Raw genomic sequence first — 14,724 nt, 5'->3', positions numbered from 1 at the left:
ACTGAAGGGTCTTGTTGATCTACTTACTGATCTCATCTGTTCTTTGTACACAAATGCAGCAGCAGGGACAGGCATATTAGGCTGGTTTTGTTCATAAAACTTAACTATGGGAAGCTAAATTCCCACAAGGGATTTTGGAGTATTGATGCTGAAACACACAGCAGATAATTGCTAGAGAAGGTCCAGGCCTGAGATAGGTAGCCAAGCCAAACTTTAGCAATTACCAAATCCTCACAGTAGGAGTAAAAGCAGTTCTTTTTTTCTGTAAGCAGTTGTACCCTCCTTGGTCCCATCTGCTGTTCAAACCGTGCGCAGCGTTGTATCAGCCTGGGCTTACTTTCTTGGGTGGGTGATAAATTTCAGCACCCAGAGCTCTGAAGGCAAAGCGTCCTGGGTTGTGTATCTAACCTAAGCCTGCATTTCTCCATACAGTACATAGACGACACCTTGCCACCGGAGTCTCCTTATCTGTATGGCCTCCATCCCAATGCTGAGATCGGCTTCCTTACCCAGACCTCAGAGAAGCTGTTCCGCATCGTGTTAGAGATGCAGCCCCGGGACAGCAGCATGGGTGAAGGAGGAGTGGTGACCAGGGAAGAAGCGGTGAGAGTGGTAGAGAAAGGGGCTGTTGAATTTTTATAGCTGTTCTCACTCCTAAGCAGCCCTGTCTAGCTCAGGCTGGACTCAGAGCTGCTTATTATAACGTGTTCTGCTTTTACCAGATACAAACCAAGTGTCTAAAACCGCCAGCCTCATATTATGCAGAACATAACTGTGGTGGGATGTAATTGGAGTATTGTCAGTAATAGGACAGTGGCTTTTAATTACCCCCTGAACTGCAGTGCCTTCATTATCATCCCATGACGACGTTGCAAATAAACCTCTGTGGCCTCCCCTGTCTCTGAGCCACCAGTCCCTGTGCACCAGGCTGTGACTGGCATACCGATGGGCTCCCGTGCGCACTGTCTGATGGGTGCAATGTACCACCCAGTGCTCAGCCCACCAGTTACTGCTGCCACCAGGTCCCACCCAGCTCCCGAGCTCCCAGGGGCCTTGTAATTCCTTATTTCTAGCTGAACTCATTTACTGTGCCCATGTATCAGACTGATCTCAGCTCTTCCTCTTGAAAGTCACAGCACATTAAAATCTGGCCCAAGCATTCATAACAGGATCTGAAAACAGCCAACACTTGCTCAGTTTTTGATTTCTGTAGACTTAAGACTTCTGTATCAAGCTCTGCAAATTAATGAATGGCTGATAGGAAGCTTTTGTGAAGTTTGTGGTTTCACGTGTTTCCTTTGGCTTGGTATGCTGCTGGGGAACTTACAGACCTTGCCTAAGGGCTACTCAGAAGTGGTGGGCATGTTCAGTTTTCAGTCCATGCAGGAGTTTGAGGTAAGGGGAATAATCCAGAGGTAGCGAGGTCAAAGGAGATGCTCAAAGATAGCAAATGTGAATACCTTTCCTCCTATCTCAACCCTTTTTGCCATTTAATTACAATTTGAGTCCTTGGCCAGAGAAGCAGAATTATCAGTGGGTGATCCAGCCAGTGGGCGATATCACAGGGCATGGCTGTGCTGCAGTCCCCTTGAGACAGTAAAGTTGCCCTCAGGGGCTTCATGATCACAGAAAAAAAGTTGCCTGGAAGCAAGGTGGGTCTTGCCCCACCGCACTGCCTCGTGCCCGGGGATCCTCCCACAACTAATGTTCTCCTGGAGGTGATCTCTCTCATTTCCTGAGGTATAGCTGGCACTGGCCATACCCCTTTCACTCAGTCCTTCCAAGAGAGTGAGGAAGGAGTTGTGTCTTAGCTGATCCTTTTGAGGATTTTCAGCCCCTTGTTTGGCTGAGACAGTTTTAGAGATCTTGCAGTGAAACGGCTGGGAAGCTGTCTTTTTTTCCCAAAGCTCTGACAAGTCCAGTTACTCCCACAAGTTTCTGAGGCCACGTTACAGAAAACGAGCCATTATGGCTGTGAAAAAGTGAGAGCCAAAGAGATTTGCAGGGAAATTTCAAATTGCAGAGTATTTCTATACTGCATCTCAGGTGCAGCTCAAGAGCTTTTCCAGCTGAGCTTTAGCTTCAGCAACCTTGCTGGTTGCAATAACAGCCTACGCGTTGCCAATGCTTCATAACGTCTGATGTGTGTGTGGAGAGTTTGGAGAGCAGCAATGGGAGGAAATGGGAGTACAGAGTCCAAAATACGAACGCCAGAGGGCATGGCAATGAAATTACCCAGGGGCTGCTTCTGCCACTGGCTGGCAGCTGTCACTGTCACCCACACACCAGCTTTTGCACGTGAAAACCGTTGGAACCATAACTGTGTGTAGCACGTTCCTGAAAAGTCCTTGAGGAAACAGTATGAGAGACTTCCATACCGAGTTGTCCAGTGGTCCACATGAACCTTTGTATCTGAGTAATGTATAAGTAAAAATGTAAAATATTGTACATAAACAATGGTCCCATGAAGATTAGGGGCTTCATGTCTTACTGTTAACCAGAAAGGACTTTCCTGTTGTATTTAGTGTTTAGGTACTAGAGGCATCTTGTTGCATTGTTTTCCCTGTTTAGTATTTAGAGATATGTCACCGTTTCCAACCCAAAATAACTTTGTTTTATTACACCTGTCTTCCATAGCTCTATTAGTTCAGAGTGCCAAATTCAGCTTAAAATTCAATTTTATAAAATCACCTCTCTATCAATATACCACAGAAAAACAGCTTATGGGCTCAGGGTGTCCCGCAGCTCAGCTGAGACTATAGCCCCCTCAGTCTGCCTGCATTGAGTCTGACCTTTGAAGAAGTAAGAGTGCAGACCTGAGACTCGAGAAGAAAGGAGAACGTTACATGTCACAGTGACATTTTTTAGCCATCATTTTGAAAACTTCTCATCTGGCATTAACTTTTGTAAGCATTTGAATTTTAATAGGATGGGGCAAGCTCTTTGAAAGGTGCAATGCCCAGGGCAGCTGACACTGATTGTTTTTGGAGACAGCAACTGGCAGATGGAGTTTTCATCCCTTGTTCAGGCAGCTGTCAGTTGAGAAAGCACCGCGGGCCATTCACTAACATCCCTCTCTCTTCTCCCTCTGGCACACAGGTGAAAGCTCTTCTGGATGAGATGCTAGAGAAGCTGATAGATGAGTTTAACATTGCAGAACTGATGACAAAAGTGGAGGAGAGGACACCATATGTTGTGGTTGCCTTCCAGGAATGTGAACGCATGAACATCCTCACCAGTGAAATAAAGCGCTCTCTCAAGGAACTGGACCTGGGGCTGAAGGTAGGAGCTCTATATACCTGCAACCACAACATCATAAAATCTTGATGATGAAAAGGTGCTCAGGGAATAAAAGGGGTCACAGTCTGTATTCAGCACTACTAGCTACAAAACCAGCTTGACTCCATGGGGAAGGATTCACAGATGCATTTCAAACAGCACATTGTCCCCAAGCCATGAGCACAGGCTTTGGATGGGGTTAAAGATACACATAATAATGATGGCTTCAGGCACTTCAGTCTACCCAATACTGTAGCACAGCAACAATAGTTCTCTCAGAAAATGAGAAGTAGCCTATTTTAAACTTAGCCAAAATATCATACCTTTTCACAAAACATCCAGTTAATAGGGGGGAGTTTGTAGCAAGGTCTCATTAAAGGCTGAAATCAAAGGAAAGATTGGTCATGTGTAAGGATGCAATAATATCCAGAGCTGTGAGACAAAAAGGCAAAAATAATAAAAATAAAAATCAAGAGCTTTGGAAAGGCTAGAACTCCCCTTGCTGGGTATGAGTCAATTGCAAATAGAGGAGATTCAGGAGCTGGCCTCCCCTATGGAGATACTGTCTATGATTGCTCCATGCACAGTTCCTTCTCCACCCTGGTAAGAAACCAGACTCTGATCCAGAAAAATGATGTCTGTGTCCTTCTGGGCAGTGGCTTTGGCCATTTCTTACAGAGAACAGTGAAGGGCTCTGGGGCTGGCAGGACATGCCAGGTTGTATGCAAGCTTCTCGGTTCAACAGGATGCACAAGAGGGTTGTGCTTTGAGGTTGTATCTGATGGTAGGGGAAGTCATCTTCTGAATTCCCTCCCAGGCAGATGTTGGCACAAAATATAAGAGGCTGTTGACTTCATATTCAATAATAAATGGGCATAGATCAGGCTGCACTGCCAGTGCGTGAGGATCTGTCTGGCCAGCCCTACCAGTGTGAAGCAACTTTCCTTCTTCACTTTGTCATCCCAAAAGACTCTTCACGGTGACTGCATTTGCTGTACATCCCTTAGAAAGGAAGGGACATGCCCGGAGGTCATGGTACAAAGCTGGTGGCTTCAGCGCTACCCTGATGCCTTCTCCTCATCATTGCCACAAACTTACTCTCTGGGCAGTTTCGTGGTGTGAGGCAGCAATTAAGAACATCAGTCTCTGGGCACTCCCTGTTCCATTGTTTTCCAAATGACAGGTTGTCCTCCCATTCTGCCAAAACTCGGCTCACAAAAGTGCTCTGCATAGCGTGGGAGTCACCATGCTTGAAGGACCTGCAACTACTTTGTCCTGACACCATAGACAGGGCTGGCAGGTGAGCAAGGAGGACCTGTCCTGAGACTGAATGACAGTCCCAACAGTCTCCTGAGGGCACCTTTGAAGAGAGATCTTCAAATGGTATATCTGCAGTGTGCACACAGAGGTGCTAGGGGTTGGCTCTGGGATTTTAGGTAGCTGCAGCTCAGGAAGAGGATTAGGCTGCTCCTAAATCCGAGCCCCATTGTGCTGTGCACTGAGAACCCAGCAGCTCAGACCAGTGCTAGCGCAGGCACTTCTGCGCTGCGTTCACTGCTGACGCTTCTTGTCTTGATTGAACAGACAGACATATCATATCTGCTTTGTGATGGCCCAGTATGTTCAGTCCATTTTGAAATAGGCTAATATTTGTGTAGTCTGTTGTTACAAACAGACTTCCTTTATTTTCTAGCATGAGGCGGTGAAAATTGTGTTTTCTGAGACAGGTGGAAAGAAGTGATTTAATATTTCAGTCTTTGAGCCCCAAACAAGCTATAATTGTAACTTGAACAAAGTGTAGTGATTAGATTTAACATGGAGAAGAGTAAGCTATTTAATGTTGGTAGGGAGAATGAGTGGAAGCAGGGGCCTAAATAAACCACAGGCAATATATACCATGGAAATCAGGCAATAATAGAAGGGGCAAATTTCTTCTCAAAGCCCTGCCACAAATCATGGCAAGGAATTGAGATAGCATCATCAGAAAAGGCACCGCTAATGCCTACAACAGCCTCAGTGCCTACAGTGGGATTCAGAGACCAAAAGGCCAGGACTTCAGGACTACTCAGAGTAGGTACACATATTCGTGTTAACATTTCTTAATCTTGTGTGTGCTGAAGAGACTGAGGGGTCTTAGATACAGCCAGCAGGTGATCCTTCTGTGCGTGTACACAGAGATTGCTGTGGGTCCCTGCAGACTGAGTCAGGTGCTGTGCAGGGCCCATGCTGCTGCCCAGCGTCACCCAAGGGGCCCTTCCCGTGCCTTGGGTGTCTCGTAATGGCCGGGGTCACTGCTGCTGGCTCCTCCTGTAGGCAGCGGTGCTGGCCCAGCTCGGCAGCTAGCTCTTGTGCTCGATTTGGAAGAGAAATCATTCTTCAATTGTTCCTTCTGAGAGCAGCTCCTACGAGAGCCATTAATGCACATTAATCTTCTGGACTGGGAATCTTGACTGACAGCACTCAGAGGAGGAGAGTTTACATAACAGGAGCCGTGGATCTCAGAAGAGAATAAATAAAACACAGAGGAAGCAAGTCCTATTGTTTTTAACTGACTAACTGCTAAAAGAAGGCAATTTGGAAATGTCATGGCTAATTTGAATTTTTGAATAATTCATTGTGTTTATGTAACGGAAAGCGATTGTTTGGTCCAAAAATAGGAGACATCCCATTAAGAGGGAGAGAAATTGCAATAGACTGGTAGCCATCAAAAATAACTGACATGTTGCATTTCAAAGCCCTTTGTTCTGGATGACTTCAGTGAGACCAGTGGCTGGGCTGAAACACTTGCATGCTAATGTTGTACCCAGTATCATTTCTGTGAGCAGATTTTGGAACTTCAGTGAAGGATAAGCCTCCAAAATAAGGATAATAAATATTGTAAAAAGATACAGTAAGACCAAATTTCATAAGGCTAACTGGGGGGACTGTTTCGCTGTATCAAGTGAAAATAACCTTAACTGAGAAAACAGTAGTCTGCTCATCTTGAGGGAATGTCTGCAGGCTGATTAGGATTTTCTTCAAGGGTGTCTTTAATGAAAATTACACCCAGTGTTTGGGGAAAAAAAAAAGTAGCTTGAATCATTCCGGATGCACTTCAGTATTCAGCATCTGAAATGCAAATGTATGCATAATTGTGTTTGGGCAACTATATGAGAGAGTGGCTATAGATGCTTTGAACCCTCGCAGGAGATTCCAGCAAGTATGCTCGAATGCGCAGGCTTTAAAAATTGCTTTTCTCAAGCCTCCCTGAGAATTACATTTGGTAATTCATTTGTTTTCTGAAAGTAAAACTAGACAGGATATATGATCACGAGGATTATGTTTTTAAATCAATCTGACTGCACGCATTTTACAATATTTTTACCAGCTTCAAAACCTTTCCAGGAGTGAATAATGCTTCTGACGGTCCGTGCCAGAAGGTCCCATGGTTCTCAGTGTCCTCCTGTGACCAGTGCAGTACTTTGCCCATCAGACGACAATTTCTGTGTGGTCCTGCCATGGTTTTAACCTGACACCAGCCTACTGAATAGGCAACTATGTTCTCCTGAGATGTGTGATGATGACCCATGTGATACGAATGAGGAAGGAACCAAAATGTGACTTCAGCATTTGTGTGCCAACAGAAGTTGTTAAATAACAAAATCATGATAACTGTTCCCTGGTGAGGTCAAATCATTTTGACAATCTACCAGCTCCTCTGATTGGATATGGCTGTGCTTTTCTGTTTTGTAACCTTTAATTGCAGGTCACTAAATTTTCTTCAAATGTGTTATAAACTGAAAAAACTCAGGTACCTGAGGGGAAATGCACGGAGCATGCACTGCCTTTATATTTCTGTGCGGCTGCATAGCAAATACCAAAATGAGAGATCGTTCTCAAGGGTGTTTAACCTTTGTGCTTGGAATTACTCAGGGCTTTGAAGACCTTTTACCGGGTAACCTGCCATTTTGAGATTCCCTACAAATATAAAATCATTGAATAGAAATGGTGAGGTGAGTTACTGGCAGACACTTACCTGCTCCCTGCTCACACAAAGCTGTTGAGTAGCTTTATGAAACCAGGGAGGCTGGTGTGCATTTTGAAAGGCAGTTAGAGCTGTTCCGCTCGGTTTAGGACTAGCAAACTGCCGTGCTTCCACCAAGCCATTCATTTAACCTCATTTGTCACATCTAGCTTCAAGAGCATTAAAAAAAAGACCATCTTAAAACCTCTGTACACATGATTTTCTCTGTCCACTAGAAATCTGTTCTCCATGGGGAAACCCTGCAGGTTGAGTTGCTTGCTTTTAACAAGTCATCTTTAGAGCAGAGGTTTAATAATCCTTTGTGCCAGTCCAGCCTGTTGGGAGGTGCACAATTCCCAGTGAGGGGATTTCTGCACGGGAAGCCACAGATCTGTGGGGGGCAACTCTGAAGGGAGGTCCTGGGTCCGTGGTGGCTTCCAGGCCTGGAGGCGGTGCAGAAGCACTCTCAGCTCCGATTTGAGTTGGTGGGTGCTGGGGCCCACTGACATACTGCCCTTGCTTCTTGATAGTGCCCAAACTGAAGCGCTTATTGCCCGTTGCCAAAAAAAAATAATTTTATAGTTGAAATTTAGAAATTTTTATGGGGGAATACAAAAGATAAGTATTCCAAGTCTAGTTTAAAAAGCCAAAGTGGATATTCCTGGTGCCTGAATTCAGCTGACGTCCTTCCATTGACAAGGCACAGTGCCTGCGCAGATGTGTGCTCAGTCCTTTGTTTAAGCTGTCATCCAGCACCTCTGTGTGTTATGTTTGCAGTGTGGTTAGCTCAGGGGATGACAAGTTCGGTCACTAGCTTGGGTGTCTCTGGTCTCTTCATGCTATACGTACTTTAAGAAAAAATGCTTGCTAACCTGGGAGTGCCAGCATGCCCTGAGTCTTGATCACCCAGCACCAAGCCTGCTTCCATTTGTGACTGCCAGGTACATGGGCCATCAGTAAGGACGCTTGTTACTGCACTGCTGTGGTCTGGCTGGGTCTTAGCTGTGATCTTGACTGCTGAAGCCTGTCAGTGCAATCTGCAGATCAGAGCTCGGCGGGGAAGCAGCACAGTCAGTGTAGGAATAAGCTGCAAAGATTTTCTAACTGCTGGACTCTGACAAGCTTTGCTAAACACGTGTCAGGTGTTGCTTTAAAAGGATTTCAACTTTTGCTAAAGCTTCATAGATTTCCCTGCCCCTGCAAAGGGCACCTCTGCTGACCTCATGGCTGGAGGCACTGAAGTCCTGTGAAAGAACAGTTGGAATTTGTTAATGTGAATAGACTGACCCAATTCCCTCGCCCTCGTTCTCAGCAATGGCACGACTGAGTTCAGTTAATCATTCCAAAAACACTCAGCCTGAGGGAAAGAGAAATTGTAAGTCAGATAAATTTTGGCAAAATGATAAGGGGACAAAAGTAGGTATTTATAATGGACACCAGTGATCAACATTGTCTCCAAACTGCTGCGGTGTGTTGTGCCCTGCCGTCTCAGCACGGGGCATGCAAAGTTTTAAATTGTGCAGGGCACTGTGAGCCAGTAGCAGCTGAGCCTGCAGTTGCAAGTTCTGTTTTTGCAGTCTGGCTGGTTTGAGTGTCACAGAATCACAGATTAGTTGCTCTGGAGATTTAAGTCCAATCCCCCCAGCCCCACTCAAGGTAGGGTCAGCTGGAGCAGGTAGCCCAGGACCATGCCCAGTTGGGTTACCAGTACCTCCAAGGATGGAGACTCCACAACCTCTCTGGGCAATCTGTGCCCGTGTTTGAGCACCCTCACAGTAAAAAAAGTTTGTACTTCTGTTTCAGTGGAATTTCCTGTGCTGAGGACCGTTCCCCTTGGCCTGTCACCACCAATGTGTGCCCCCATCGACAGTTTGTGAGCCCTCTCTGTGTGCCCCTCCGTGCAAACTGCTGCACAGGCTGCTGCATCTCTTATCAGCCTCTGTCAGCTGCACTTCCAGCATCAGTGCCATTCAGGCATCTCTTGCTTAGACATAAGGTAATTTCAGCTGGATACAGGAGGAATTTTCTTAATTTTCAACTAGCAGACACTGGGGGCCTGCTGCAAAGAACCAGAAGTTCAAGGGGGATGCTGTTATGCAGAACCCCCTTTTTTGACCATGAATTGATGTTCCAGCTCTTCTCCTGTTTGGGCCAAACTGATGCAGGTTTCTAAAAGCTTTAATAATTAACTGCTGGGTGGAGGAAAAGCCAAGCCTCTCTATCCCACTTGGCTGAATCATATCTTAATTTGTTGTGTGTTTCCCTGCTGTGAAAGAAACTGTGATTACATTTGCAGGCAACATGTGAAGTCAAAAAGAAAGACTTGCACTGCAGAGTATTAAAGGAGGAGGGGAGTGTGGGGAAGTGGAGGAGAGGAAGCAGAAAGGGCTTGGTGTAACAAGCATTTGGACAATTTGGAGTAGGTTATCAGAGACCCCAGTGCCCTGCCCTGGTAGCATTGGTGGGAACAGCTTTGCGTCTCTGAAAATCTGCCCTATAAAGATCTTCAGTCAATGATAGAAAACAGAAGTAACACTGGGGCAGCTGAAGGACAGTCATGCTCACGGTCACTCCTACATAGCTTTTCCTCCAAGTAATAGTTTTACAGTAGGGGTGATAAGACTGTAGGAGTATTAGGCTGCAGTCGGTGGTATTCATGAAAACCCAAAACTCATGAAGAAATTCACAGTACGTGAACACTGGTGACAGTGTAGGGTGCCACGCTCTTCTACACTTCCTTGCTCAGCCTCTGCTGTCAAACAGCTTTGTTCAGGTTAAATAGTTGCTGCTGCTGACTGTGCCCTCTCTTACTCAGGGAGAGTTGACCATGACAAGTGACATGGAGAACTTACAGAATGCCCTCTTCTTGGACATGGTGCCTGAGTCCTGGATAAAGAAGGCCTATCCTTCCACAGCCAGCCTGGGCATGTGGTTTGCTGACCTCCTCACTCGCATCAAGGAGCTGGAGACCTGGACGGGAGACTTTTCCTTACCCTCTGCTGTGTGGCTTGCTGGGTTCTTCAATCCCCAGTCTTTCCTGACAGCCATCATGCAGTCCACAGCCCGAAAGAATGAGTGGCCTTTGGACAAGATGACCTTGCAGTGTGATGTGACGAAGAAGAACCGGGAAGATTTTGCCAGTCCTCCTCGGGAAGGGGCTTATGTCCACGGATTGTTCATGGAGGGCGCGCGCTGGGATGCACAGGTGAGCTCCCAAGGCTGTAGTGTTATGAGAGGGATCACAGACTTTATGCCCTTATTACTTGGTACTGTGCTTCGGGAAACTTCCCAGCCCAGACAGTCACACATCTAAAGCAGATGTTTGAGCTGCCTCTATAGGGGTGGGAAAGAACCGGGTCTCTCTGCAGCCTTGGGTAGGTATCCAGGATGGTCAGATGGATCACCCCTTAGGAGTGGCCTGTTTTGTGGCTATGAAGGGATTTCAAGCTGGCCAACTTGGACTGGCATGTTTGGTTTCTGCAAGGTGAATCTCAACCTCAATGACATTGACAGAGTACATAAACAGCTGTTGGTACTCACGGTGTTAGGAAAGACACAAAATGTGGGGTCCTCTCAAGATTGTAAAGCCCCTGCACCTTTGCATGGTTGTGAATCATAGAATCATTAAGGTTGGAAAAGACCTCCAAGATCATCTGGTCCAACTGTCCCCTTATTACCAATGTCACCCACTAAACCATGTCCCCAGGCACCACGTCCAACCTTTCCTTGAACACCCCCAGGGAGGGTGATGCCACCACCTCCTTGGGCAACCCGTTCCAATGCCTGACTGCTCTTTCTGAGAAGAAATATCTTCTAATCTCCAACCTAAACCTCCCCTGGCACAACTTGAGACCATTCCCTCTAGTCCTATCACTAGTTACCTGTGAGAAGAGGCCAACCCCCAGCTCCCCACACCTTCCTTTCAGGTACTTGTAGAGAGCAATAAGGTCTCCCCTGAGCCTCCTCTTCTCCAGACAAAACAACCCCAGTTCCCTACTGCTGCCTTCAAAAGTTACATGGCAGACTTTTACAATGTCACTACTCTGTCCCCTGCTTAGCAGCAGTGAGGAGAAAGGAGAGGACCCTGACTGTAAGGTCCTGATCCTACCTCTTCATATCCCCAGAGCTAAATGGGTGGTATGTGCCAACACCAGACCACTGTCCCTCTGCTGTTGAGTGGTGCATGCTGTCATCTGGATAGATAGGGCTTGTGACCAAAAGTGAATGACATCCTTCAGTCATCCCCTTAGGATGGCAAATAAAGCTTGCACAGAGGTCTAACCTGTATGGCCAAGACAGACTCATGCTGATGGCCCAATGTGGTGTGGGGGAGGCAAGTCCTGGACAAACAGACAGCAAGCATGGTGGCCCTTGCTCTTCTTCCCCTTTCTGGATGTGGCCCAATGCCCTTCAGCCGTAGCAGCCAGCCTCGAGGCAGCCAGGGTGAGAGCCACACTCACCAAGCAGGCACATGAAGGGAAGCCTGCTCACTTGCTATTTCCTGCCCGTGTAGCTGTCAGCGCTCCTCTTACAGAGCACCTCGTGCTGCAGCATCCCAGAGGAGCACACTTGTCCCTGTCATTCCTTCTGACAGTTGTCAGCTGTTAGGAGTTCAGTCTGCAGAGCGAGAGCCATTAGTCTGACAAATCCCCACTGGGCTTGGTCCTGTGAGCTGCCTGGTCTGTTGGTACCTCGAATCCCAATTTGTGCTACGCGTGAGAATTAAATGACAGTGATTCATGCAGCTCTTCCTCTGGGCAGCCAGTGCAATGCTCCTGCTGCCACTGATCTGCAAGGGAGTGAAGGGTGATCAAAGTGGGTCACCCAGAACTTACTTACCTGTGTCAAGTTTGCCCTCTCAAAGGAGGAGGCTTTTCTTTCAGAGGCAGCTCCTCAGAGCCTTAACCTTGAAGAGCCTCCTTTATCTGTTGTGGGGCTTGGTGGTAAGATGCTGACTAGAGGGACCATGCCTGTTATACACCATATCCCATCCTGACCCTGCAATTCAAATCTAATACTCCATTTATTTTTCATCTCTCTCTGCAGTAGTTTTCCATGAAGGACAGAAAGTTAGGCAAAGCGTAGAACTCACTGACTGATGCATCCTGCACATTTTATTGCAACCCTTGGGAAAGGCAAAGCTCCAGGCCATTTCTTCTCTGGGATCCAACGTGTATGCTGGGTCTGGGGAGCCACATCCAGTGAGAAACATTGGCAAGGACCTTGTCAAAAGGTTGCTGTAAAGGTCTCACATGGTTATAATGTCAGATCTCCTCCCATGTTGGATTTGTCTTTGCTGACAGCAGAAGTCAGTGCAGCAGAACAAGGACAAGCCCTGTCCATTTACCAAGCCCCTACAGTTCCCTGTCTGTTCCTTTCCTAAGCCTTTGGTGTGGCTGCCGTACAAAAAAAATAAAAAACACCCTTGCAGCTCTTGGAGGTTACAAACCCCTGCTACAGGGAACCCTGGATTTCACTTGCCCTCAAGAATGAACATTTTAAGCTGATACAAATCAGCTGGGCACAGCAGAATAGAGAGGGTTTTTAAAAAGTACTGGTCTTGTGTGTCAAATGTTCCAGTAAAAACAAATTCCAGTGATTGCTGTTATGTTTTCTGTTACCATCATTGCCACCATTACTAGAAAATGGCTGAGTTCTGCCTAGTTTTGCCCTTTCCCAGGTGGTAATGGAAGTAAAGACTGAGAGGTTTTGGTGGTGTGAAGACAGAAATCTTTTGGGGTACATGTGGCTTCTCTCCTCTGCTCCCTCTAATATCTTGTATTGGCGACTGCATTCAGCAGTGCAGTTTCTTTTCAGAGACAACCTAGACTTCGGTAAATGTGTTTTTCTGGTTACATTTTCCTTTTGATTGAAAGATACTGAGCAATTACATTTATAGAACCATTCATAATCTCTGGGTATCATGCTTCAATTTATTTCAGAAAGAAAAAGAATATTTTCATATGTTGCTGCTCACACCAAAATATCATTTCTACCCAGTGGAACTATTCGTTTTACCTGTAATCCAGTGAGCACCAGTATACATTAATGGATGAAGAATTATTAAAACAGCTGCACAGTTATTTTGGGTTGTATACTTCTTCCAGTTAAACCTCTGATAAGAATGGCAGGTCATGTTTAGAAGAACTCCTCTGGGGAATACCTCCACTTTTAAAGTAATATTTCACGTTTAGGTTTTGCCTCCAAAAGGGAGAGAATTCCTCCTGTGTTCTCCTACTCACATTTTTCTATTTATTTAAACATTTATGTTTGCCCTTGGGTGTCTTAAATTTATAAAACATTCATTACAAAACTGCAGGCTGCTATTAAATGAAATGAAACCAAGCAGGTTATTTTGGGTCCAAATGATCTGTTGCTGTAGCACTGTTAAAGTCAGTGGAGCTCAGCAAGACAGGGTTTGACTGGTAACACTATGAGACATTTTGTCTCAAGACTGGGACTGCTGACTGATTCCTGGCTCTCTCGCTCCCAGGGCTGGAGTGTTTGATGCCAGGTGTGTGCCCTGCTACTCACCAAGGGCACTGGAGCACGGTAGGACAAGGGGAGAGGTGGGTTTTGTGCCACAAAGAGCTTTGCAGTGTGTAGAAAACACACTGCCTTGTCCTTGGAAGGCGTGCGTGGAGTGCTGAGCAGTGGCTTAATACTGTCTGTATCTTTCATGGCACACCAGCTAGAGCTTCGATGTGCTTTATAAAGCTAATCCTATGCAAAGCACCAGTCTTCAACCAGTGGAGAGGCTTAGAAGGGACAGATCTGTGTGGCTCTGTAAGAGCACGTGTTTATTTGGTGGTTCAGGTAGCTCAATATCTTTGGGAACAGTTGCATATCACTCACTTTTTGATCTCAGGTGCTTCCCAGAAGTTAGTATAGATGAAAACAGCATCAGTGTGCAGCCCAGCCCTGGTACAGCCCAGTGCTATGATCCCTGACCATCTCAGCTTGCCACGTAGCCTTCTGCTGAGGCTATGGTACATCAAATCTCATGCATCAGAGACTGAAATTTCTTTTGGGGGGGTGTGAGATGGAATGTCACATGAAGCCTTTGCCCGCAGATGTCAACTGTCAGTAATGCCGTGCATTTGTGAGCTATGAGAGCCAGAGTGGGATGTGGCTGAAGCTGGGGTCTCCAGTGATAAACATACAAGGCAGCCACGGAGGGGCATCTGCAAATTGTGCTGTAAGCAGCCAGTCTCTCATTTACAGTTGTTTTTGAAAAATGCGTAATTTGGCAAATACTTTTCCATCTGTACCTCAATTCTGAAACTAGTCAGAGTTAACAATTCATCTCTCATTTGGCTTTGCTGGACAGAACACAATTAGTGTTTCTCCACTGCATACACCACAGAGGGCTCTTCTTCTCATTCCGCATCTCCAGCTGAAGATGGAGATGTCTCCGGACCACCTTGGAGTGATGTTCTGGC

General features: G+C 46.3%; 1 protein-coding gene across 5 annotated transcripts in view; it reads left to right on the top strand.

The window, feature by feature from the left end:
* The window catches only part of DNAH9 (dynein axonemal heavy chain 9), a 210,146-nt gene that overhangs the window by 180,176 nt on the left and 15,246 nt on the right, over positions 1-14,724 (top strand). For 4 of the 5 annotated variants that reach the window (XM_080560625.1, XM_080560623.1, XM_080560622.1 and 1 more), the window contains 3 exons: positions 433-603; positions 3,100-3,282; positions 10,098-10,487. In XM_080560625.1, coding sequence (XP_080416751.1) covers positions 433-603; positions 3,100-3,282; positions 10,098-10,487 — 744 coding nt within the window. Of the gene's footprint in view, positions 1-432; positions 604-3,099; positions 3,283-6,646; positions 9,350-10,097; positions 10,488-14,724 lie in introns of those variants that run through there. The other variant, XM_080560626.1, reaches the window with a different exon arrangement.

Source organism: Anser brachyrhynchus (genome assembly GCF_964034855.1).
Source record: "Anser brachyrhynchus genome assembly, chromosome: 18".
Lineage (NCBI taxonomy): Eukaryota > Metazoa > Chordata > Aves > Anseriformes > Anatidae > Anser > Anser brachyrhynchus.
Note: the sequence above shows the minus strand (reverse complement) of the source record. Positions and strands in the feature narration are given on the sequence as shown.